Consider the following 23,345-nt stretch of genomic DNA (forward strand, 5'->3'; position numbering starts at 1 on the left):
GATAGGAAATGGAGAGGAAAGGGGCCTTATCGATACGTTAGCGCGCTGCAAATTTAGTGCCGATATATTTTTAGTTGCGGCACCGACGTTTTCATGGTGGACTAATGCTGATTTTTATAACCCATGGAGTCCCATGAGGAAAAGCCCATCATCTACACCATGGAGAACAAGCCGATTGTAACGTGTGAGTGTGCCCTCTCGGTTGTTGTTAGCGCGTTAGCTAACAGCTAAACCGTGCGCGAGCGTTGCGGTCGCCACTGCAGAACTAAGCTCGCGAGCTGCTTAGCTTAGCCGCCTGAGCCAGTAATGCTGGCGGACAGGCGCGTTAAATTCGTCGACATCTAAATACGTCGTGCCTTTAATAACACTGGGCACGAAATTGGCGTACTGTCGATGAACGAGTAGGTCCGGACACCGTGGGGCGAGTTGCATTTTGGCGTGTTGTTACGGACCGCTTTCGTGTGTTTTATGTTGAGCTTTGTGTTGGAGCAGCACCAGAACAGTGGAGGTTTAGTTCAGGCCTGTGTGATGGTAATGCGCTCCGAAAGCGCCCTGAGTGGACAAGACGTTAACGTTCGTGGAAACGAGCGTGGATAGTTAGCTGGCTGCCTAATATTTGAGTGTTCCCGGAGGCCCCGGTAGGGCAGAGGTTGAAACACAACGCGTTAAACACGACAGGCCCCAGAATGTGAGGGGTTTAAGCACTGCACCCCAGGCCCAAACACTTGTCCGGTCATGTTTAATCCCCCGTGAATGAGAGAAGCTCGTTCCTGAGCTCGCTGTGGTTATTGGAGGAATTTGGCTTTGGGTATGTGCACGGGTTGACGAAAGCGGGAAGTGTATTCTTTCGCTTCCATATTTCTTAGATGACTGCGTATCCAGTAGTTCTGCTGTCATTTATTTTACCGGGCTGAACGAGTCGCCAGTATTCATACACACAGATTACAGTCTGCTTTTGTGGGTGTGGGGGTATTGTGAGGGCATGAAAGGGTATATGTGAATGTATTGATATTAATCCTCGTCTCTGTGTGTGGACTGAGAAATTTTGCCATATGCATGTTCTTTTCCTATTGTACAGGTGCTGGAGACCAGAACCTCTTCACTGGTCTCTATGGTCTCCTGTCACAGCAGCTGCCCAGAGAACCGATGGAGTGGAGAAGGTGAGGATGTCCGTTATTCACATCTATTGAGCAGCTGGGAATCACATGCCAGCAAATGTTCTATGTAAAACAACTGGTCTGGAATTTGTCATGACAAAATTGTTTTTCATTGTTTAGCAAGGTTTAACAAAACTCTGTGTTCTGCCTGAAAGGCAAAAGTCTTTTCCAATTTCGAAAATGTTTGGAGAATAGCAGAAACTAGGCAGTGGTTTCGAGTTTAGCCAGCAGGTCTTCAGGCTACAACAAAGGGTAGTGACCCCTCCGCTGAAGCTGTCAGAAACTGCCCTGAAGTTCACTCCAAGCTAAGACTGTAGACACGATCTCGCTAATCTACGAGAGTGGTGTAGCCCTAGATTCTAAAGCAGCCGTTGGCAGGCCGTGATTGCTGCTCCCTTTGCCGCTGAATGTGTTGCCCTTCGCCGCAGGTCATATGGCCGAGCGCCGAAAATGATCCACCTGGAGGCCAACTTTGTCCAGTTCAAAGAGGAGCTGCTCCCAAAGGAGGGGAACAAAGCCCTCCTCACGTTCCCTTTCCTGCACATCTACTGGACCGACTGCTGCGTGAGTTTTGGCCTCGGCCAACCACTGAGCTGCTTCACCAACAGCTTGAGGAGACGGCAGTAGGGAGACTTTCAAGGTTTTAAAAATACAGTTGAATTAAATGTTCGAATCCAGTCTATCTGAGCAAGTCCTTTTTGACAGGAGAAAATTCATTGCAGTTTATAGTTTTGGCCTGAGAGGGGTTTTTTTTATTCTAAAGAAACACAGAATTCTTAAGGGTACTTTTTAAAATCATGTTGTGATTTTCATACTTTTCATGTAACAGAAATGTATTAATTCAAATGCCTGGCTAAATTGACCATTATGTGACATTTGTCCTGTGGCAAAGCCCAGAAAAGAAAGATCTTGACCTTGTCAGTCACACTCGCTTGCAATAAGGGCCTTTAATTCCTTGCTTAGAATTTTTATATTTCTGACACCGGATATAGAATTTTTATATTTTTGTTATCATACAAAGGAAAAATATACACATAGACTTGTCAAATGTCAAAGTTATTGCTACATCAATGCCAGAAGGTTTACAAGGATGCTCACCTGTTGGGGTTTTTGGTGAAGCTAAAGTTGTTGGTGTGTGTGTGTGTGTGGGGTGGGGTTGGGGGGGGGGGGGGGCAGGACACAGAGACGTACAAGGCATCTGTGAAGGAAGACATGCAGCGGTGGCAGGGCGCGCTGCGTCTGCACGGCTCCACCGACTGGCTGGTGGTGGTGGTGGAGAGCGACGGCAAGAAGAAGAACAAGACCAACATCCTGCCACGCACCTCCATCCTAGACAAGATCCGCAACGACTTCTGCAATAAGCAGAGTGACAGGTGAGCACGCCCTCACCCCTTCTAGCTGGAGGGCATCCGCGGGCCCGGTCGTTGTTACAGATCTTCATGTGGGCCTCTGTGATTGGATGTGGGTTGCGCTATCTCGATGGGCCAGGCATCAAGGGCTGAGCTAATTTAGATGGGGCGTAGCTGGCTGGCCCCTATTTCTGACCTTAGACGTCACCTTGATAGTGGAGGATCTCTGTAAAGGCAGGACTCATGGCTGATGTGTATGGGAGCTTGACGGATTTGGCAGTGGATTTGCCGTCGGTTCGACTTGTACACAGTGGCAGTGACAGCAATACGGTTTAGTGGTGTAAGTACTGTTGTGAGTTTAGAGACAGATGATGATTTGTATTACTGCTGTGCCTGTCTACTCTATTTCAAATATTCAGGAAATCGCACATTAATGGGTCAGATCTTTTCACTGTTTGCTCTCAGTCTGATGCTCATTCACCACTCTCAGTGTGTGTGTGCCCGTGCGTGCGCACGCGCGCTGGTCTTCCTGTCTCCCTCAGGTGCGTAGCACTGTTGGACCCCCTGAAAGACTCATCCCGTTCTCAGGAATCGTGGAACTCCTTCCTGACGAAACTGCGCACCCTACTTCTCATGTCCTTCACGAAGAACCTGGGCCGCTTTGAGGACGACATGCGCACGCTGCGAGAGAAACGCACCGAGCCTGGCTGGAGCTTCTGTGACTACTTCATGGTCCAGGTACGTCCTTACTTGCTGATCCAACCGTCAATCACAGCCGAGCACCATTAAGAATGGACCAGAGGTGGAGAGAAAGGTTTAGCAGTAACAGTACAAGGTTAACTGTATTGGTAAATGTTCGGTCCAGTTACTTAACCCTGACCCACTTCTTTATTTATTCTCACTGTAAGTCTTTAGGTTTAGCCACAGTCTTCTTAATATAAATTGATTGCAGTGGCGTTACAAGTGCTGTTTTAGGGTAAATATACAGCCACCATGCTCTGCAAAAATGCAGTTATATGGACATGGATAAGCTTCTCTGTGTGTGTGTGTGTGTGTGTGTGTGTGTAGGAAGAGCTGGCGTTTGTGTTTGAGATGCTACAGCAGTATGAAGACGCGCTCGTCCAGTACGACGAGCTAGACGCTCTCTTCACTCAGTATGTGCTCAACTTCGGCGCAGGAGGTACGGCATTTCCCGCGCACCCACCAGCATGTCTGCAGGGTTCATCGGAAACACAGAGGCCTGCTCACGGGCATTGAGTAGGGGCTTGGCAAGAAAGAAGGGAAGATGTTTCCAGAGTGTTTCTTAAAACCTCCTCATCAAGCTGTGACACTGAGAACGTGCTGTTTAGAGAGTGAATTCTCAGCCTTCGGTGCGCTGCGCTAATTACGAGTGCCGATGCAGACAGGAGGGACTGCAGTCTTCGCAAATTAAAGTTGCAGTTACCAGCTTGAATACAAAATGAGAGTTTCTGTGCTTTGGGAAAAACTGAACGATGTTACTTGAGATAAAACTCCAAATAGCTTTGAGCTTGTGTATTTTCATGTATCACACTCACCACGAAACACAAATGAACGTCTGCGTTCGTCCTGTTGAATTCCAGGGCGAAACGTTCACACCAGTGTGTTTATTCCCCCTGTTATGTCGGTTGTACGGCGGGCAGACGGAGCCAATTGGCTGGGCTCGTTCTGCCAGCCTGTGCGCGCCTGGAGTGGCCTGCTGCTTCGGCGGCCCATCGACATGGAGAAGCGGGAGGTGATCCAGCGCGGCGAGGCCTCGCTGCTGGACCTGCGCAGCTACCTGTTCTCCCGCCAGTGCACGCTGCTCATCTTCCTACAGAGGCCCTGGGAGGTCACACAGAGGGCTCTGGACCTTCTACACACCTGCGTCCAGGAGCTGCGGCTGCTGGAGGTGGGCGGGGCCGGGGTTCCACGTGCGGAGTGAGCGCCAGTTGTTGTTTTGTGAATTGCGAAGATTTTTGGGACTTGTGTTTGTGTACTGACTTTTGTGCAGGTCAAGGCCAAAGTGTGTGCAAGCGTTTTGAGTGTTTGGGAGAGTGTGCATGTGGTTGGGGCTGTAATTTCAGTGCCGTTAGAACAAGTCTGAGCACGTGGCGTTTGCCTTTGGCTCCTGCCCCTGTTGGGCAGGTGTCTGTCCTGCAGGGGGCGCTGGACTGCTGGGTGTTCCTCAGCTGCCTGGAGGTGCTGCACCGCATAGAGGGCTGCTGTGACCGCTCCCAGCTGGAGGCCAACTTCTCTCACACCGTGGGCCTCTGGACGTACGCTACGGAGAAGGTACGTTGCGTCGTACATGGCAGGTGTTTGCGCCTCCGCTACCGTGAAGGTGCCCTGGCTCCCCACTTTGATGTGGGAGGAGCACCGCAGAGAGGCAGTCGTGCCTTGAATCGCAATAAGCAGCGCGACGACCACAGCCAATAAGCTCTTGTTAATAAGACACCTAAGGAGTTTATTTCCTGTTTGCTGATGTTGCTATAGGTTAAAAAAAAAAAAAAGAAAGAAAGAAAGACCAAATGGACGTAAAGAATGAGATGTGCCAGTGAGCGCACATAGAAACCTGACCCACAATTGCCTGTACATCACTCAGCTGTGCACGGTGATGACAGCTGCTGCCTGCAGCCTGCCTCTGAGCTGTCCCCCACCCACATCCCAGTCTGGGAAGGAAACATCTCTGTTCCAGGACTACGCGCAAGAATAGGATGTAGTAATAGTAGTAATAGCGAAACAGGCTAGACTTTAGGAGACCAAGGCCTGTAAGTTGAGCAGACCTTGGTTATATTTGGCTTGTGTGTGTCACTCCCAGCTGAAGTCCCTGGGCTACATGTGTGGCCTGGTGTCGGAGAACGGGCCCAGCTCAGAGGAGCTGAACCGAACGGTGGACCTGCTTGCTGGCCTTGGGACAGAGAAACCAGAGACAGGTAACCACAGCAACCGGATTCCATGTCTCGCAGGTTTGCGAGTGGTGCTTTGCTATGTTGCCTGCAGAACACAGTGTTACAAAGCACTGGATGAAATGCACAGAAGTACAAATTGGGTACAGATGATATGACTCTAATTATGCCATTGTGATCTTTTGTAGTCAACAGTCTCCAGAGCCCATATAAAAAACTCAAAGAAGCTTTATCGTCAGTGGAAGCGTTTGAAAAACACTACCTGGTAAGAACCAATTAATTAGTTTGTTGCTAACACCTAAGGACAAAAACAGGCGGGCAAACATTAATAGTTGAAAACACACTATAAATACTTAAAATATATGGGTTATAAATTCTGTAATAGATGTGATCTATCAGGGTATTTGGGTATATATGTGTCTTTAATGGCATGTATCTAAGGCTATGTGTTTTATGTATTAGATAGGACTACCTCAATGCATGAAATGCTGAATTAATGAACTGACTGCAAACAACCTTGAAATTCAGCGGTATTGCATTCTACCATGTGCTGCTGTGAACGGGCCAAAACACAATACACAGCACTGCTCTTTATTCAAGAACAGTGCAGCATTTGTGTCGCAATGAAATGTGATCACTGTTCAATCACTGCCCACTGCCGACTTTGGGGCGTGGTCCACGATACGGGGCGGAACAGATTACAACTGTCTACTAATCAATCACAGATTACCCCAACTTATCTCTTGGTACATTGAATGTTTTGGTGCAAGGAGGTGACTGTCTGGCAGAACAGAAATAAATGAGAAAAAGAACTGGCTGGCAGATTTGTTGCGAGAGGCTCTTTTGTCTAGCACATTTGTGTTTTGTATTCAGTTATGATTTGATTTCAGCATTTCGTTTATTTTTTTTGTAAAAAAAAAATGTAAAGCTCTGTATTGTTTTTAGAAGAAGTCAAATGGCATAAAAACAGTTGCTTTTCTTTCCCCAAATTCCGGCATTTTGCTGCTGAAAATAAGTATTGTGTGTATTACATCACTCATGATGGCATTTGCAAGATTGTGCAAATTCTTCTTCATACATTGGTAGTTAATCCCTGATGGTTCAGAATGTGATGTGACAAGCAGTGCTTCACTTTATGTATTTCTTTGGTCTTGCCTTTTCAGTCATGTGTGTGTATATAAATACACACAAACACACACACACACAGGCTGTTTGATGCTCATAAGTGGTGCTTGTTCTCCCTGTGAGCAGGAACTGTCCCATGCTGCGCTGGAGATGTACAGAGCCATCGGGAGGCTCCGCTCGGGCCGCCTGGTTGGGAAGAGCCTGGCTGAGTTCTACATGTGAGTCCTCCTGTAGTACGTCACCTAGACAACACGCATCCTCCTGTAGTACGTCACCTAGACAACCCGCGTGTGTGTGTGTGTGTGTGTGTGTGTGTAGGAGGAAGGGTGACCCCCAGATGGCACAAACCTTCTTGCAGGATGCCCTGAAGTCGTATACAGCGGAGGGCTGGAGCTTGCCCATCACACACACGCGCAAACAGATCGCCGAGTGTCAGAAACAGCTCCAAAAGACAGAGGAGTATCCTTCACTGAGCACTGCTCCTCCCCCATCCCCAGTCACAAGCTCGTTACCCTTCAGTGGTCATGTGTGGGCTCCTTCACTCTCAGTGCCAGCTACCTGCAGACGAGTGCTCTGCTGGCCAGCGATGCCAACCTGTCAGACGAGGAGAGGAAGCACTTCTGCCAGGAGATCCTCACCTTTGCCAGCCAGGCCTCAGAGGGCAAAGGTTGGGAATGCAGAGGAGTTCTGGGTCTTTGCTCATGTTTTGAAATGGCTGGATCAGCATTGCTGCTCCACAGACCAGAACTGGATAAAGAGCAGTGCTCTCTCTCTCTCTCTCTCTCTTTAGACCAGTGCATGGCTCTAAGCATGACTGCATTTGCACAGCTCCGGGAGCTTCAGTTTCACCCTTCAGCCGCGACAGTGCACATTGGCGCCGCCCTGCAGCTGGAGCTGCGTCTGTGCAGCCTGATGCCGGTTCCGGTGCACCTGGAGCAGCTGGTGTGCACCGTCCACTACTCTGAGATACGGCCTGCCCCCGCCGGCTCCCAGCGCCGTCCAGCGCTCAGCCCGGACGGCACAGTCACCTTCCCAGCCACAAGCCCCTCACGCGGGGCAGCGCCCGGCCCGGCCGCCCCCGCCTTGGAGCTCCAGGAGATACAGGACCGTAGCCCCTCGGACAACGCGCTCAACTCCACTGGCGTCGTCTGCAAGAACGTACACCTGCTGATGCGCATCAACGACAACCCCGCCTCCCTGGACCCGCCCAGCGCCGCCGCCTCCGCCATCACTGTGGAGGATGGCGCAGAGATGCTGAAGGCCAACGATGTGACACTGCTGCCTGGCAACAACAGCATCGTCTTCTCAGCGCCAGTGAGCGAGCTTTCTGCCTCAGATTCTGTGATTCTCCATGTAGTGGCATTAATGTACCTCATTCATTTAATGCCGTGACTTTAATTCAGTTGACTTGCTACCACAGAGCTTTTCCACCTCTGTCATTTTAGCACTGACTGAGGAAATTACTCTTACTAGATCACTAAACTGCTCGACCGCTCACTCAGTCTCATTTTCCCTGATTTTTTTATTACACCTCTCTCTCTCTCTCTCTCTCTCTCTCTCACAGAGTCTGAAGGCTGGCTCCTACACCCTGCGCCAGCTGTGTGCTACCGTTGGCCAGGTGCAGTTCGTGCTGCCCCACATTTACCCCATAGTGCAGTACGACGTCTACTCCCAGGACCCTCAGCTGACCGTTGAACCCCTCACAGGTTGGTCCTATGGTACACACTTTAACATCTGTTATGTCATTCCTTAGTTCTTGTTCAGCCAGCCCTCCAAGTCTCCGAAAACTCCAGTAAGGCTACGTACTTATCCAGTTTTCCGCAGACCAGAGCGGAAGACTAGTCAAACTTTTTGGTGCTGACCGACTTTATCTCCATGTGGAAGTTTGGAAGCGTTTTGAGAACTGAACTTCTTGTCTGTGACTGCTCTGTTCTGCAGAGAGCCTGCTGGCTGGGCTCCCTCAGCGAGTGAAGTTCACCATCCTGACGGGCAACTACACCGTGAAGAAGGGTGATGCCCTGCAGCTGAGTAACTCCGACTCCATGCCCATCCTGCACTCCTCCGCCTGTTCCGCCTGCATTCTCACCAGCACCGGAGGTGTGAGGGCGTGGGGTGCCCAACTGGGTGTCCTGGACTTGTGCATGACACAGCTCGCTTCTCCCTGGTGGGAATAATGCCTGGGGTTCACACGTTTTTCTTGTCCTCCCTCCCTCCCTTTGAGCAGACCAGGTGGGAGAGGCTTCCGTGTCTATCCAGTCCTCGGAGAAGGTGACGAGCATCTCTTTGCCGCAGACTCCACCCTACCACACACTGGAGTTCCAGCTGGAGGTGCTGTGCCATATACCATCAGCCCCAGCACGGGCTGAAAGTGAGCGCCTCACCAACGGCGAGGTCCGCCACCGGCCCAAGAACCGAACACGCTACAACAGTGGCATGGCCTCCATTGACCAGAAGGTGTGCAGGACAAAGCAGCCTGGATCAATGAATGCTCTCACGTCTCATGTACTTCAATTAAGTCAGAAATGCATAGAAATTCTGATTATTTCTTAGTTCAATATGCCATATTTAATGCCATATGAAGGTTTTTGCAGTTCGCGTCTCTTTCTGAGGCCTTTCGCTGGGTTTTTGCTTGGGTAATCACACATACAGTGTGTCGCAGGCATTTCAGCAGGCTTTGGTTAGGTGACTGAGCAAGTTGTTTATGTTGACAAACCCAACCCATGGGCTTTTGTTTGGCAGGTGTCTGTTGACTGTCCCTGGTCTATATACTCCACACTCATATCCCTCACCTTCTACACGCCCTTCAAAGCTCAGCACTCGCTACTGTCTGCTGGGAAAAGGTTGGTAAACGGTTGGACGGTCTCAGACACTTGAATGCGATTGCAACGGGCCAGTGGTTTTTTGTTTATCCTGTCGTGATGTCACAGGAAGTACATTCAAGTATGCCTCCGCAACGTGTCAGACACAAACTTCCGCCTGGCCAATCAGACGCTCGCAGACCACCAGTGTACGCCTTCACTGCAGCTGCTCTCTCTCAATGCTAAAACGCACCAGGTGAGGGAGGTTAAAAAACACTCTCACACATTCGACTGCTCCGTCTCAGTCATCTAAACTGCTGTGATCTAATTTCCTCTAAACAGCTGGTGTATAGTAAGCAGTGTGTGTACAGCCTGTGGGAAGTGAAGTGGGCCACCGAGCCACCGTCGTGTTTGCAGTGTGTGTTTACTGCCAGCTTCTCACCAGCTGATGCACCGGACACTGCGCTTAAACCCTACAGATATGAGTTCCAGATCGAAAGAGTCACGGTGAGAGTACAAACACATACGCACTAACAAAGCAGATTGGGGGGGGGGGGGGGTCTCTGAAGTAATGTGCGGTAGCGTGTCTCTGAAGTCTGATGTTCTGTCTCACGCTGCCTACAGACACTATACAGTGTGAAGGCAGAGATCCAGCCTGCAGTGGGGGAACAGCACTGCCACGCTGGAGCCCTCTGTCGGCTGGAGGTCTCAATCACACGTGTGATGGACCCCAGCGAGGCAGAAAGGGAGGATGAGGAGTACACAGAGAGTGAAGGCCTCCGCACAACCAAGTTGATGTATGAGGGTAAGATGCGGGAACGGCTGCAGGCCGTGGTTGTGGAGAGAAACGCGAAGAGGAGTGTGTAGTAATGTTATTGGTTCGAGCTGCATCATGCACTTCGTGTGTGTGTGTGTGTGTGTGCGTGCACACTTTTCAGTGGTGGATAACAGCAGTAATTGGGCCGTGTGTGGGAAGAGTTCAGGCCTGGTGTCCATGCCTGTGGCTGCCATGGCGACTCACAAGGTTCAGATGGAGGTCATGCCACTGTTTGCAGGCAAGCTCCCCTTCCCCAGCATTAAAGTGTCCAAGTACCTGGCCCACAGTGCACCACCCACCACTCAGCCAGAAGCAGGTAACGCAGTGCTCCTCTTCATCTCACTTGTTTGCCTCCACCTTCCCCCTGCTTGACTGCACTCTCCGAACCCCTACCTGCAGACTCCTGCCTGGAGAACGACAACCTCTCCCTGCTGGACAAGGGTCTGGAGGACCAGGGTGACACGGCCAGCCTGCGCAGCCGGGGCAGTGTTCACTCCCTGGGCAGTGGCGAGCAACAGCAGAGGGGTCCACCCATGCCCAGGCTGGAGTCCTTCAGCCCGGGCCAGGTGTTCAACTGCAGCATGGCACGCCAGGTCTTGGTGCTCCCCAGCACAGATGACCACGTGCTAGAGGTCAACGTCACATGACATGAGTGGAAGGCCCCGCCCCGCCTGGTCCTGGACCCTGGTTTCTGTGATATCGCTGGACAGGAGACTGGGGAGGGGAGGGGTTCTGGTGTGGGACAGTGGGGCGTCCCTATCCCTGGACTCGGTGGGCGGGCGTTGGATGTAGGCTGAGCCTGATCGCAGAAACACAAATACATCGCAGGAACCTGAGAATCCATTTGCTGTCTTATTGTTTCGGTCTTATTTGTTCTCTCCATTTCCTGTTTACTCCCACACTGGGAGGTGTACCTAACTGGAAAGCTCGCAGTGTCCTCCCCCTTCTCTCACCTCCCCTGTTCAACTTCCTGCAAGAGAAGCTTTCGTTACTACGACTGTGACTAGAGTCCCACTAGCAGACATGCATCCACGCACATGGACCTTCACGGTGACTTGTGGAAGGGTTCGCAGACATTGTGAGCTTATTCTGGGAAACCCTGTGCATGTGAGTTGTGGGATGTTTTACTTTACTGCGTCTGACCCCTGGCTCGCATGCATCACTGTGCTCCAGAACACAGCCGACCTGTGACAGGTGGAAAAAGACGGGAGAAGGGATGGGGTCAGGCCTTGCTGAGCTACTGTTTAAAACCCACTGGGTCATGTTCTCCGTCGCGCTTAACTTCCGGTGTTCTGTGTGTTTGCGCGTGTGCGTTTGTGCGTGTGCATACATGGAGAAAGAGGATGACGTTAAAGTAGCTACCCACACACACACACACACACACACACACAGCCCATCCTGTTAAATCATATTCCTGTGCAAGTCACCCTCCAGCCCTGTACATAGTGTTAAATACGTAGATATTACTGAATGATGAATCACTTATAACTGCATAGGCTGCACCAATGCACCAAATACAATTTGAGGAAAGGCCGACTTGCAGCTTTGAGTCACAGATTCTGAAGTACTCAGTCACTTCTTTGGCGGGGGGAATATTTTTGCCCTGGTTTGGTTTTGTAGTTTTTTTTTTTTATTTTAAAGGTGGTGGACTTGGGAGACACCTCAGAAGAAAGACTCAGACTGTACTTCACTGTCAGTGACTGTAGACATTTGGCCTGAAGTTCCTAATCATGCGGGTTGGCTGCAGTGTTCATTTGCACATACTTCTTGACATGCTGTCTTTTTTGGGCTTTTTGTTGGAATTTTTCCTCTCCAATTTGTTTTTAGCTATTCTGTTGCTATAGCAACCCATTTCATTGCAAAAATGAATAGCTATTGCAAAAATTGCAATAACTAACTCAAATCAAGCTCCATGACCTCAATACGTCTAATGGCACTGTTGTGGACAATTATCTGGCATAACCAATATACCGTTTAACCCTTTCAGGAGCGTCTCCACCAACTCCAGAATTCTCTGCAGAGAATGACCAGTTGCTTCCATCACACTACCAAAAGAACCATCACCTCTGTGACATGTCAATCATGCATTTGTGTGACATTTGTTACTCCTGAGAGGGGTTACCACATAATGCCAGTTCACAGGTGTCCATTTTTGTACTGTGCTGTCTGTGAGAGGTTTGTGTTGGTTCTGTGTTTTTGAGTGAAGTACATTTTACAGTGCTTACATGATTTAGAAAATTAAGAGAAAATTATCAAGTGAGGATTTTGGGGTTAAAAAGAATTATATATATATATATATATATATAATATATATAATATATAATTTTTTTTTTTTTTTTGGATGCCAAGTTAGTAATTACAACTTGTCTAAACCTCAGTGTCAAGGTGATTGGCTTTGGGTTTCTGTGCAGTGGAGACTGGGGCCTGTGAAGGCTGAAGCCTAGAGGCTGTGTCCCAAATAGCTGGACACACCCCATTTCCTACTTTGTGAGATAATGTGTAAAATGGTTTAGGGCAGATAATTCATAACACCCAAGCATGTGGGATTTCCATGCGTCATATGTAGAAAGGCTGCCCCTTCCCCCCCCTTGTTTGCTTTGTCTGAAATGTTTGGTTCTCTTGGCAGAAGAGGGCTTGTCTGGGGCAGAAGACTCATAAAAGAACAAGGTGCAAATTAATTGCGTTGTTGCTTGTGTGCGTGTTGCAGATCCTCTGAGTTTCATGTCTAGCGCGGTATTTATTCTGTGAATAAATCTTTCCTCTGTCTCAGATGAATTTATTCAGGGGTCATGTGTGTACAAACTTTAGAGCAAGAGGTCTGTGTTTGGATAAGTTCCCCCTTTCCCCCTTCCTGATGTGTATGATTGTAAGGAGGCTGCTCCAGCTGCTGTGGTAATGGGGTCGTTGGGTGGCTTTTGGTGGCTTCCACAGGCCGACTTTGGGGACTACAGCATGTGAATCACTGGGTCAGCTAAGTGTCAGAATAATTTTCACAAGCTGTTTGTAAATTATTCCATCTGTTGAGCACCACAGATTGTATTTAGATTAATTATTTAAATGAAAAGACTATGTACGCATAATAAAATTGAAAAAAATATACATATGTTTTAAAAAGACTGGTGGTGTGCCTGTTATTTAATTTAAATAATTGAATATACTGAAAGAACAAATGAGGGGAAAACAATCAAGGTGGTGCACAGGGCACTGATTTTCTATTTTATTAGATGTGAAAAATAGAAAATAAAAGTAAAAAATACAAGACTGTTTAAGAAACTTTCTTACTAAATTTCTCTTCTGCTTCTCAGAATAGGCTTACCAAAATAAATATGTAAAAATGTTTACAAACAAAGTAAAAACAAAGCAAAAAACATTAAAACACAAAGTGGCAATACACCATCAAGGCACAGGTGTTGGTGTGAACATGGAAGTTGGTTGTGTAAGGGAGAGCCAGACGACGTAGACGCTCTTCACCTTGGGCGCCTGCATGGAGTGGTCTTCTTTGGAGCCCTGCAGGGGTTCGGCACAAAGGTCTGGCTTTCCTGTGTACCAGTCATCTTTGTCCTTTCTGCTGCTTTCTTCCGTAACCTGACCACAGAGCCACCAATCAAGAAATGACATCTTGGCGCAAGAAAATGGATCCTAAAGGCCTGCATGCACTTAAGAGATGGGACCAGCTTCTCTGTTTTTATATATACAGTCATGGCCAAAGGTTTTGGTTTTCACAAAAGTTTGCTGCTTCAGTTTTTATGGTGGCAATTTGCATTAACTCTAGATTGTAAAGAGTGATCAATTGAATTGCAATTAATTGCAGCCATTCCTTGTCATGAAAATCTTAATCTTAAAAAAACTTAATCACACAAATTACTATTCCAGCCGCTGCATTTCAGCCCTGTCTCAAAATCATCACTTATCTTTTCGTTAGCTCAGGAGAAAGTTAACCAGGACAAGGCAGCAATATCACTGTCATGCTGATTAGAAGAGCAGACTGGTTGCTTGAAAAGGGTGGTGGTGCTTGAAGTTTTCTTCTGTTAATCATGGTTACCTCCAAAGAAACGTGCAATCATCATTGCATTGCATCAAAAGGGCTTCACAGGCAAGGACACTGCTGCTTGTAAGATAGCACCTAAATCAACAATTTATCGAATCAATAAGAACTTCAAGAGATGTTCAATTGCAGTGAAGAAGGCTTCAGGGCACACAAGTCAGTCAAGCAAGACCATCTCCTAAAGAAGATGCAGCTACGGGATCAGGTCACCACCAGTGCAGAGCTTGCTGAGGAATGGCAGAAGACAGGTGTGAGGCAAGAATGGGTTGCCGTCAGTCAAGATTTTGCCCCGTAACTGATGTCCGACAAGGCGATTGCAGAAGTCTTAAAAATGAAGGGTTAACACTGTAAATATTAAGTCTTTGCTTACACTGGATGTACTTGGCAATAAAAAAACTTATGAAATACTTATAACTGTACTTCACTATACCATATAAACATCTGACAAAAGGATATTAAAAAAACTGAGGTAGTAAACTTTGAAAACCAAAATTTGTGTCGGTCTCAAAGCTTTTGGCCATGACTGTGTGTGTATACACACACACACACTTTTTTTTTTTTTTTTTTTTTTTTTTCATTGTTTGTGTCTGCCCTGCCTGTCTTCTCAAGTGAGACACTGACTGTTAGAGGAAAGTCATTTTAAATTATCGACACTGAGTGAACATAGTGGTTAATAATTACAGGCACAAGCATAAAGTTATGTTCTGCGTTTACATATCTTGCACCTTCACAATTATTTAACTAGTGCTATTGTGAAAGACATGTTTGTGTGTCCTTATACTTTACATAGCTTATAGTTCAACTGATGTCACATTTGAAATAATTTAGTGGTAATTTGATTACTGACATGCAAATAAGTTCATACTGCATGTATGAAAACAGACATGCTCTTAGTCATGTGTATTATATGTATGAGGCAGTGCACAGTCTCCAGAGAGCACTCACATCCCTGTCCTCTTCCTCTCCAGGGCCTTCCTGGTGGCAGTCGAGAGGGAGCCTCTGCATATGGCCAAGGCCTTCTTATTCTCCTGGGAAGGAAAAAGCATCAGTCGAAAAACTGCAAACTCTCACAATGAAGAACACTCACAGTTGTAAGTCTTTAAATGAGAGCTTCTGAAATAATTTATTTGTTAAAAGGTTATATCCATTTACTGAGACTAGGCAACAGGTAGAGAATTTTCCTGAGGCTTTGTGTTCTGGGAGAATTTAGGGAGTTAAAGTAGGGTAAGTATCTGCAAAAATGAAGCCCTAAAATTTGATCCAAATCCACTCATTAAAAGATGACACTTTATTGATCAGGTGGGAAACTGCTGAAAAAAAGAGTGAACTGTAGGCAAAGCCAGTAATGATCTCAGTTCTCAATGGCTAATTACAGAAAAGTGAAATTCAACCCAAATTTAAAAAAAACAAAAAAAAAGATGAAGCTTTCCTTTAAAAATGCATTTAATGCTTCAGATTTTTTAAATTATTAATGAGATTTTATGACCCACACTGGTCACTAAATGTATCCTTATACAACCTCTAGTTATGTTTGCATCAGTGTACAGAATGTGAAATACACAGTGACATTTCAGTGACTGTTGCATTCCAAAATCTTGCTTACCAATTAATTATAATTACTGAAATTAATAAGTGGACACGAACCTCAAGTGATTTCACTCAAATGAGAACCCCCCCCCAAAAAAACCCACTTGAATTTGATAAAGCCTCTCAAACCACACTACAAGCGAGAGTAGCAGAGCCAGCCACCAACAGCTGACTGTAATCGTGCTCTGCCTGAAATTTTCTCGTACTGAGTGGTTCAGGCGAGGACTGAACGCAGCTGCAGTCAGCGCATAAGTGCTGTGTGTGCACTGTGCTCAGATGAAGCCTTGTGGTTCAAAGGTGTGAGCTGTGAGTCGGAGGGGTCGGCGCGGGGTGTGTGCAGCTGGAGCCACGGGGCTTCCAGTACCTTGTGCCTGAGCTCTCGCTCCCTGGTCAGCTGGCGATCCCAACTGATCACCTGCATCCGCTCTGCAGGACTGAGGCTGAAGAAGAGGTCATGCAGCTCATAGCGTGTTGAGCGTAACTGTAATGGACAGATGGCAGGGGGGATGGGGTTGGTAACATTCTGAGTCCATGATTTATGATTATTACATTCATGGGTAGGGAAAAACAAGTTTGTGGAAACAGGTTAAAGAAACAAGTTTTAAGATGGTTAATGACTATAGCTGATAGCTATAGCTGACAGCTAATGAGGCGGTGTTATGAAAGGGTGCTGGAAAAAAAAGAAAATGGGATGACTGAGTGAATTCTATGAGCAGACCAAGTACCGTGTTAGTGAGTGCGTCAGTTTACCTGTAACGTGACTCTCTCCTGCAGGAGCTGGTCCTGACGGCTGCTGTACTCTCTTCCTGGAGTCTGAGACTGGAAGCCCTGGAGGAAAACCTGGGTGTCCTACAAGTGGAACAGTTAGGGTGAAACTACAGCCTTAATACTGGCACAAAGGGAAGTAGTGTAGTTGATGAATCTATATGTACTTTCAAAATTGTGCTTTATGTCTTGAGAAGAAAAAAACCCCCCCCACATCTATAGCATAGCATATACAAGTGAAAGTGAGGCAGTGCACTCAGTCACCTTGATGGTTCTTATGAGTTGAGCCACTCTTTCTGTACGGAAGAGCCTGCGGATCAGGTAGCCTTTCACTGCTGCTGCCACCAGGGGGCGATAACACACAGGAAGACAGCCACGAGACTGAAACAGCACGAGCGCAGCACAGACAGACCACAAGGAGGACAGAGGAAGGAGAAATAGGGATAACGTAAACTAGCATCAGCCTATACTTTTTGCCGTAGCACTGTGCGGCTGCGTGGTGTTAAAGCACTGGGTTGGAGCTGCGAGGTGGCGCAGGTACCTGCGAGACATCACAGGAGCCTGTGAGAGCACTCGTTTCCGGCAGCACCAACTTGCCAGGGTAAGGGGAGGAGGCGAGACACTCAGAAACAGAGGTGGGGGGGGAGGAGGTCACCGTGTCCTCCAGGCGTGAGCCCATGGCAGAACACAGGAAGGACACACTACGGAGGAACTGGTATCTCGCTGCCAGTGACTGAGAGAGAGTGAGAGAGAGCAAGAGAGGGAATAGATGAGTGAATGGAAAGAGGTTGAAAGAGAAGCAGCGAGAGATAATGGATGGAGGTATGGGGGAGTGGACGTTCAGAGGCAGAGGGCAATGGGAGAAAATAAGTGAATGAATTGTGAGAGAATGGGGTCAGTGAAGGACAGTAAATCAGGCAAGGTAATGGGGGAAGATGGGTAGCTTATCCACACGCATCACCAAAGAGCGAATGAAACTACATGCGCAGAGCATGGTAAGGGTCAGCCACACATGAATTACAAAATGAGCCATTCATTTTCTGTGTCAACTCCAACAACATGGCAGAGTTTTCTCCTTTCCAGAGGAACACCCCCAAACACACACAGAGAGAGAGAGAGAGAGAGAGAGAGAGAGAGAGAGAGAGAGAGAGAGAGAGAGAGAGAGAGAGAGAGAGAGAGAGAGAGAGAGAGAGAGAGAGAGAGAGAGAGAGAGAGAGAGAGAGAGAGAGAGAGAGAGAGAGAGAGAGAGAGAGAGAGAGAGAGAGAGAGAGATGCCAGACCCCATTATAAAAGCAGGCTGTGTTCATTAAAAGCCTGTTAGGTGCATAAGTTACAGCATGTAATTCATGACGTAAGGACAAGCTACAGAGTACGGAGAAATGGCTGCCATCAGGGGTGCCCTTGGAGTAGAGCAACACAGACCTAGCTGGTGCTTTTCCATGGACCCTTTCCTCAGGCCTTGTCAGACCACATTTTTGATTTTTTACACACTTATATTGTCAGATATAATTCCCCTCAAACAGAAAATAGCAGGTTTGCCATGGAACTCAACTGAATCCAAGGGGTAAAAAGGTTAATGTGATTATATGGGAGAGTTTGTCAGAAAAGCTTTTAACAGGACATTAAAGAGCCGTATAACCAAAAATATCATTTAGGTTGTAAAACGTTTAGAAATAGCTGAGTGATGACTGCACAGCTTTTGAAAACTAGTGTTTTAAAATGCTTTAAACATCTTCCATGGAGCTGGAGTGGTGTGCCATAACTCTCATGTGGAGGTACGGGAGCACAGAGAGCGGCGTTACGTGGGCTCACCTGTAGCAGCTCCTGCTGCTGTCTCTGCTCCTCCTGCAGGTCTGGGACCTGTGGCCCGGGTGTCTTCCTCAGCTCCTGCTGCTGTCTCTGCTCCTCCTGCAGGTCTGGGACCTGTGGCCCAGGTGTCTTCCTCAGCTCTTGCCGCTGTCTGTTCTCCCTATGCAGATGTGGGACCTGTGGCCCAGGTGCCTTCCTCAGCTCCTGCCGCTGTCTGCTCTCCTTCTGCAGGTTTGGGATCTGTGGCCTGAGCTCCTTCCTCAGTTGCCAAGCTGCCGACATATCGCAAGCACACAGTGAGGGCCCCTCCATCTGGTCACCACAAATCATCTGTTTTTATCACAGTTTGGTCGTGTCATTGAGATCGAATAACTAATCGCTGCAGAAAATCGTTAGGTTGTGCAGAACGCTGCTTCACGCAGAGTACTTAACAGGCATCACGATGGAGTCCAAACTATTATCTTTCCATTATCGTTACAGCAGGGGTATTTATCAAGACGTATTATTTTAAAAGGATCGTAAAGCCAGCTTGACAAAATAACGCTCCTCTGCTTGTCCAATGTTATTTAAATCGAGGCAGAGCATTATTAAGAAAACCATCATGGGAATAGACATTCTTCTCTGATTTTTTAAACAGCCCAAATCACACCATTATGACAACCTTTATTATTATTTTTTTTTTTACTACTTTTTCTGTTACATCTCGAAAGGTTTCAGACCAGCTGCACTCACTTTTATGTGTGCTGTACTGAGGTCGCCCATCATCCATATGCTGTCCTGATGCGTCACCCTCTTCTGTGTTCATCAGCAATCTGCGTTTGGCCCGGGACACACCCTCCTGCCCTCCTAGCTCTGGAGTCAGCTGCTTCCCCATGGGCCCTGCCTGCAACCAGAGGCCTGAGGGAGAGTCCACATCATATGATCGATTAAGGGAGGTGCCACTGAAGGAGTCTTCAGCTGTTTCAGAGCCCTCCTTCCTTTCTCCTGGTTGGTTGCTGGAGTCATTTTGGGTAGGCAGTCTCTGAGAGTGCTGCTTTGAGTCATCGATGGTGTGAAACACCTCTGGCACCCTCATTTTCTGCAACAGGGAGGTGACGCAGTGGGGCTCATCGTGCTCTTTACTCTCTTGCCGCATCCCACAATCCTCGCCAGTGACTTCCTTCTGTGCAGTCATACTAAATGTAACCATACACATAGGCTTACTGCCAGCAGGTGGACTGACTCCTGCGTTTTCTGTCAGTACTGTTCCCCGGGAGGAGTCGTACACCATGGCTGTCTCTTGGGGATCATCCACCTGTGACTCTTTAAGTGTTGACTCCAAATCTGAGATCAGTAGTTTAAGGCTCAACAGGTTAACCTCTAGCTGAGAAATCTGTTCAGCTTGATGTACACTGCTGCTCAGAGGTATGGTCTCCTTGGCTCCGGCTGCCACACACCCAGTTCTATCTCTGCCTAACCCGCATGGCCCTGATGCTGCCTCATCCACACACACAGGCCTCTTGACCAGGGGCTTTCTGGCTGGGCTGGACACGCCACTGCCTTTTTTACTGTGCACTGGGCTTAAGCAAAACTTGGGGGTAGGGACATTCTTGAATTTTTTCCCCAATGTTAGGCAAGGCCTGGGCAACATACTACCTGCTTTCTTGCCCTTAGATTGGTAGAGACATTTCGCAGAGGTGGAAGCCACAGATAAACTAGACTGAGGTGGACTGTCAGCTATATGTGGATGGTTTGAGCCAGGTGGCAATGCTTTTCCAGTCATACTACTTGTAGCGTTTGATGATGACGTAATATTAAGGCAATGGTCAAGTGCACCCTCAAATTTAGTAGCACCTGTGATTTCAACATCGCTGACCAGCTCACCGAGCCCTACGATTTCTTTCCCTCCAACTTGTGCGCATGTCTGTCCATCCTGGCTTAAAATCTTCAGTTGGAGTGCCTGATTCTCCTGATCCTTCCTCTTTTCCCTGTTCCTTTTAAGCTCAGGTTTCCCAATCCCCGCTGGGATGACTTCCTCATTCTCCTTGTCGGACAGGCTGTGTTTGTCAGCGTACCCAATTTCACAGGCTTTCAGAGCCTTTGCCTGACTGCGCAGCAGACGCTGACGTCGCCGGTGCTCTTGAGATTTCTTCAGAAGGTTTTGCAAACTCATGCGGTAAGGCCCGTCAGCTGGGTCCACCTCCACAGGCGGGTGTGCCGGCTGCTCTGCTACATGAGGAGATGGAGGCTGGCTCGACGCTGTACACTCTTCCTCCAGGACCTCTGCATCTACTGGAGCATGACTGATGATGTCACTGACCTTGTTTGTCATGTTTGAGGAATTTAAGAAAAAGCCACCAAAATCTGAATGTCTGCCCTCAGTGCCCACTGTGGTAATAGCAGTTCCCTCAACAAAACTGGAGCCAAAGTGTGAAGTTTCATTGGTTACATAACCAGATGAAAGTGCTTGGTGGCTTACATCTGAAAGAGGGTGTTTGCCAGAATATATCTGAGAGTCAGGTTCATAATCTACACTGACCTCAACAGCTTTCTCTGGCCTGCGTCTGAAAAAAGGAACTTCTTCAAATAGAACAGTTTTGTGGCTGCTCTGAAATGAATCCTCTGCTTGTAAAGGTCTAACGTTTAAGGTTGTATGACCACCACAAGCTGTATATGCCAAAGGATGGTTGGGAGGGATTTGTAACTTCTCACTGCTTATTTTCTGAACAGATGGGAGAACAGGGGACAAGTTTGAATTCCAGTGGTTTGCTTTGATTTCATTACAATCATCTTTACTTCCAGGGATGTATAAAAAACTATGGCATTCAGTGTTGGATGGAGATGTAAATGATGTTGCTCTTGTCTCATTTCTAAACTCCTCAAATGTTGGAGCCTTTCGTAGCTATAACAAATAAAGAGGAAGAAAAACTATGAATCACATGGCATAGTATAACAATACAGCCTGGAACATGCTGAAAAGAGTAACATAGAAAGATTCAACTGTTAATCTGTTTTATGCTTTACCTCAACACTGTCAAGAAACGCTTGTATGCAAGACATCCGAGACACCGAAGACATATTCTTTCTATATATTCTAGCAGCTGCTTTTCGGAGTATTTGCATTTCTTCTTTCTGATCCTTGTTTAGCTGAAAACAAATTAATCGTTATATTTTATCGTCCAGCATGCATAAAAGACACGTTTGTACAAATAAACCAATTCCTAAAAACACTTACCAACGGAGGGAGAATAGGGAAGCCGTAAAAGCGTATTTTTGATGACCACTGGCTATTTGCTTGATCAGACTTTTCATCATTATTTGTCATTTGGCTCATTTTTCTTTCAATAAATTCCTCGTAGTTCTCCATTCTAGACTCGGAAACGCTTAGCTAACTGTGTTGGTTTTAAAATCACAAAACACACCATGTAAAACAAACCACCCACAACCAGTGTTAACGTTAGCCAGCACCTCACTGATAGACAAAACACTTGGAATTGACTTGGCACATGATAATTCGCTAACTAGCTAGACAAACTAGCTATTACCTAGCAGGGTAGCCTGGACAAGAGCATGGACTTAGCTAGCTAGTTAACTGACCGGATTTCTATTCAAGGCTTTGTGTTGAATTCAAATTGTTAAATTATATTAGCTGCATAACTAAGCTAACCTAGCTAGCTAAATTATTTAATGAAGGAGCTGTTGTAGGTAATTATCTAGCTAGCTACCTAGCGATAGTTAATTTAGCTTAGCAAGCTGGTACATTACGCTTAGCTATGAGAGGAAAAAAAGATCAAACTAGAACGCACAAACTCCTAAAATAAGCGACAGTATAGCTATGTCATTTATCAAATTGATTACCAAGTAACTTTATATACCTATGATAGCTGGGTAGATAGAAAATATTTTTGTTTAGCTAACGTTAGCAGGCTGACCGAATGTTTACATGTTAGCGCCTCCTAACAGAAAAAAGTGACAGTTGAAAAACTGTCACTCCGAGTCTTTGGAGTAACTGGCACGGAGCACGCAAATCATGGGAATCCGAACGGTCTATTATATGTTACTACACACCTAAAGCCCGAAGTCGCTTAATATGCTGAGAACATATGATCGTTTAAAAGTCTGCTCCTGCCTTCGGTCTCTGTAACTATAGTAATTTTCTCCAAGTTAACGAAACGGAAAAAAAAAAGATGAAAAGTACTGAACGACTCCGGGCGGTTCCGTCACGGATTTTTCCACGCGCACATCCGCGCGCGGAGCTTCTCTGGTTCAACCACTGCCACCTCGTGGCCAATGACTTCAGGCTCATCCAAGAGAACAAAAGATTACGGCAAAAGATTGTTTTAACTGATTCAAAACAGCAAACAACAAAAATAAAAACTTATTGCTATTTGTATTCAAAAATACACTCTATTTTGCAGTAAGCATACACTTTTTTTGCTTATTTATCTTCCATTCAAAATGCGGGAAGCTGTCGCAGCCTCAATAAGATCGTTTAGAGACTGCACTGGACTGGATAGAGCTCGGCTAGACAGCTACATTAAAAAAACCTCATCATCTAAAATTTTTGTCTCTCAAGGAATCTCCACCAGTCGAGCCAATACTAAAGGAACAATACACGGCAGTGTCTGGCGTCAGAGGAGTGGACTGTAAACCAGAATAATTCCATATATTTAGATGAGTACCTCATTTATGACAATTGTGTGTGTGAGAGAGAGAGTGAGTGAGTGAGAGTCAGCAAGTTTCCGGAGGGAGCACAAATACGGATGTAAGTGCAATTAAGTGCAAGGAATACATTTAATCTGAACGGCAAAGCAGTCCGTTAACCGCTTAATTCCTGCCCCATTCACTGGTGTGACCCTAGTAAGGACAGCGATAACTGTAGTCATTCCCCGGTAAATGGACGTGAAGAGCGGAACATCCCCAAGGTGCCTGGTACGCGCCGCCAGTAAATACCGAGACGTGTGCGCGTCCCCATTAAGCGGCGGGCACACCTAGACCATCCATCACG

General features: G+C 47.0%; 2 protein-coding genes across 4 annotated transcripts; one reads left to right on the top strand and one right to left on the bottom strand.

Annotated features, from left to right (window-relative positions):
• Positions 1 to 2: 2 nt before the first annotated feature.
• trappc10 (trafficking protein particle complex 10) lies at positions 3 to 12,923 on the top strand. Its single transcript, XM_035523668.1, has 23 exons — positions 3 to 184; positions 1,079 to 1,160; positions 1,586 to 1,721; positions 2,334 to 2,530; positions 3,049 to 3,244; positions 3,575 to 3,686; positions 4,168 to 4,415; positions 4,652 to 4,798; positions 5,325 to 5,439; positions 5,601 to 5,677; positions 6,664 to 6,755; positions 6,856 to 6,996; positions 7,092 to 7,204; positions 7,328 to 7,851; positions 8,102 to 8,243; positions 8,476 to 8,634; positions 8,762 to 8,991; positions 9,277 to 9,377; positions 9,465 to 9,591; positions 9,678 to 9,842; positions 9,960 to 10,140; positions 10,274 to 10,468; positions 10,552 to 12,923. The coding sequence occupies exons 1-23, from the start codon at positions 124 to 126 to the stop codon at positions 10,797 to 10,799; spliced, it is 3,789 nt and encodes a 1,262-aa protein (XP_035379561.1). The 5' UTR covers positions 3 to 123; the 3' UTR covers positions 10,800 to 12,923.
• si:ch73-100l22.3 (centriolar coiled-coil protein of 110 kDa) lies at positions 11,964 to 22,528 on the bottom strand. Of its 3 annotated transcripts, XM_035523673.1 has the most exons (11): positions 22,213 to 22,527; positions 21,573 to 21,729; positions 21,362 to 21,484; positions 19,091 to 21,239; positions 18,362 to 18,630; positions 17,091 to 17,282; positions 16,814 to 16,930; positions 16,535 to 16,633; positions 16,149 to 16,265; positions 15,143 to 15,225; positions 11,964 to 13,737 (listed from the first exon to the last, which is right to left on the bottom strand). In XM_035523673.1, the coding sequence occupies exons 2-11, from the start codon at positions 21,702 to 21,704 to the stop codon at positions 13,620 to 13,622; spliced, it is 3,399 nt and encodes a 1,132-aa protein (XP_035379566.1). In that variant the 5' UTR covers positions 21,705 to 21,729; positions 22,213 to 22,527; the 3' UTR covers positions 11,964 to 13,619. The 3 variants fall into 3 exon arrangements, with proteins under 3 accessions (XP_035379566.1, XP_026868489.2, XP_026868498.2); XM_027012688.2 differs by having other exon boundaries at positions 21,573 to 22,527; XM_027012697.2 differs by lacking the exon at positions 11,964 to 13,737 and adding an exon at positions 13,929 to 14,521 and having other exon boundaries at positions 21,573 to 22,528.
• Positions 22,529 to 23,345: the final 817 nt, after the last annotated feature.

The sequence above is a fragment of the Electrophorus electricus genome, chromosome 1, assembly GCF_013358815.1.
Source record: "Electrophorus electricus isolate fEleEle1 chromosome 1, fEleEle1.pri, whole genome shotgun sequence".
Taxonomy (NCBI): Eukaryota; Metazoa; Chordata; class Actinopteri; order Gymnotiformes; family Gymnotidae; genus Electrophorus; species Electrophorus electricus.

What these genes read in the sequence shown, in the direction of transcription:
- si:ch73-100l22.3 (XM_035523673.1), bottom strand. Translation starts at nt 21,704, where the DNA reads ATGGAGAACTACGAGGAATTTATTGAAAGAAAAATGAGCCAAATGACA. An exon ending in TCCCTATTCTCCCTCCGTTG is followed by an intron (nt 21,485 to 21,572) that starts GTAAGTGTTTTT and finishes ATTTGTTTTCAG; the next exon opens with CTAAACAAGGATCAGAAAGA. An exon ending in TCAGTACAGCACACATAAAA is followed by an intron (nt 18,631 to 19,090) that starts GTGAGTGCAGCT and finishes ATATGTCGGCAG; the next exon opens with CTTGGCAACTGAGGAAGGAG.
- trappc10 (XM_035523668.1), top strand. Translation starts at nt 124, where the DNA reads ATGGAGTCCCATGAGGAAAAGCCCATCATCTACACCATGGAGAACAAG. An exon ending in GAACAAGCCGATTGTAACGT is followed by an intron (nt 185 to 1,078) that starts GTGAGTGTGCCC and finishes CCTATTGTACAG; the next exon opens with GTGCTGGAGACCAGAACCTC. An exon ending in GGACGTACGCTACGGAGAAG is followed by an intron (nt 4,799 to 5,324) that starts GTACGTTGCGTC and finishes TGTCACTCCCAG; the next exon opens with CTGAAGTCCCTGGGCTACAT.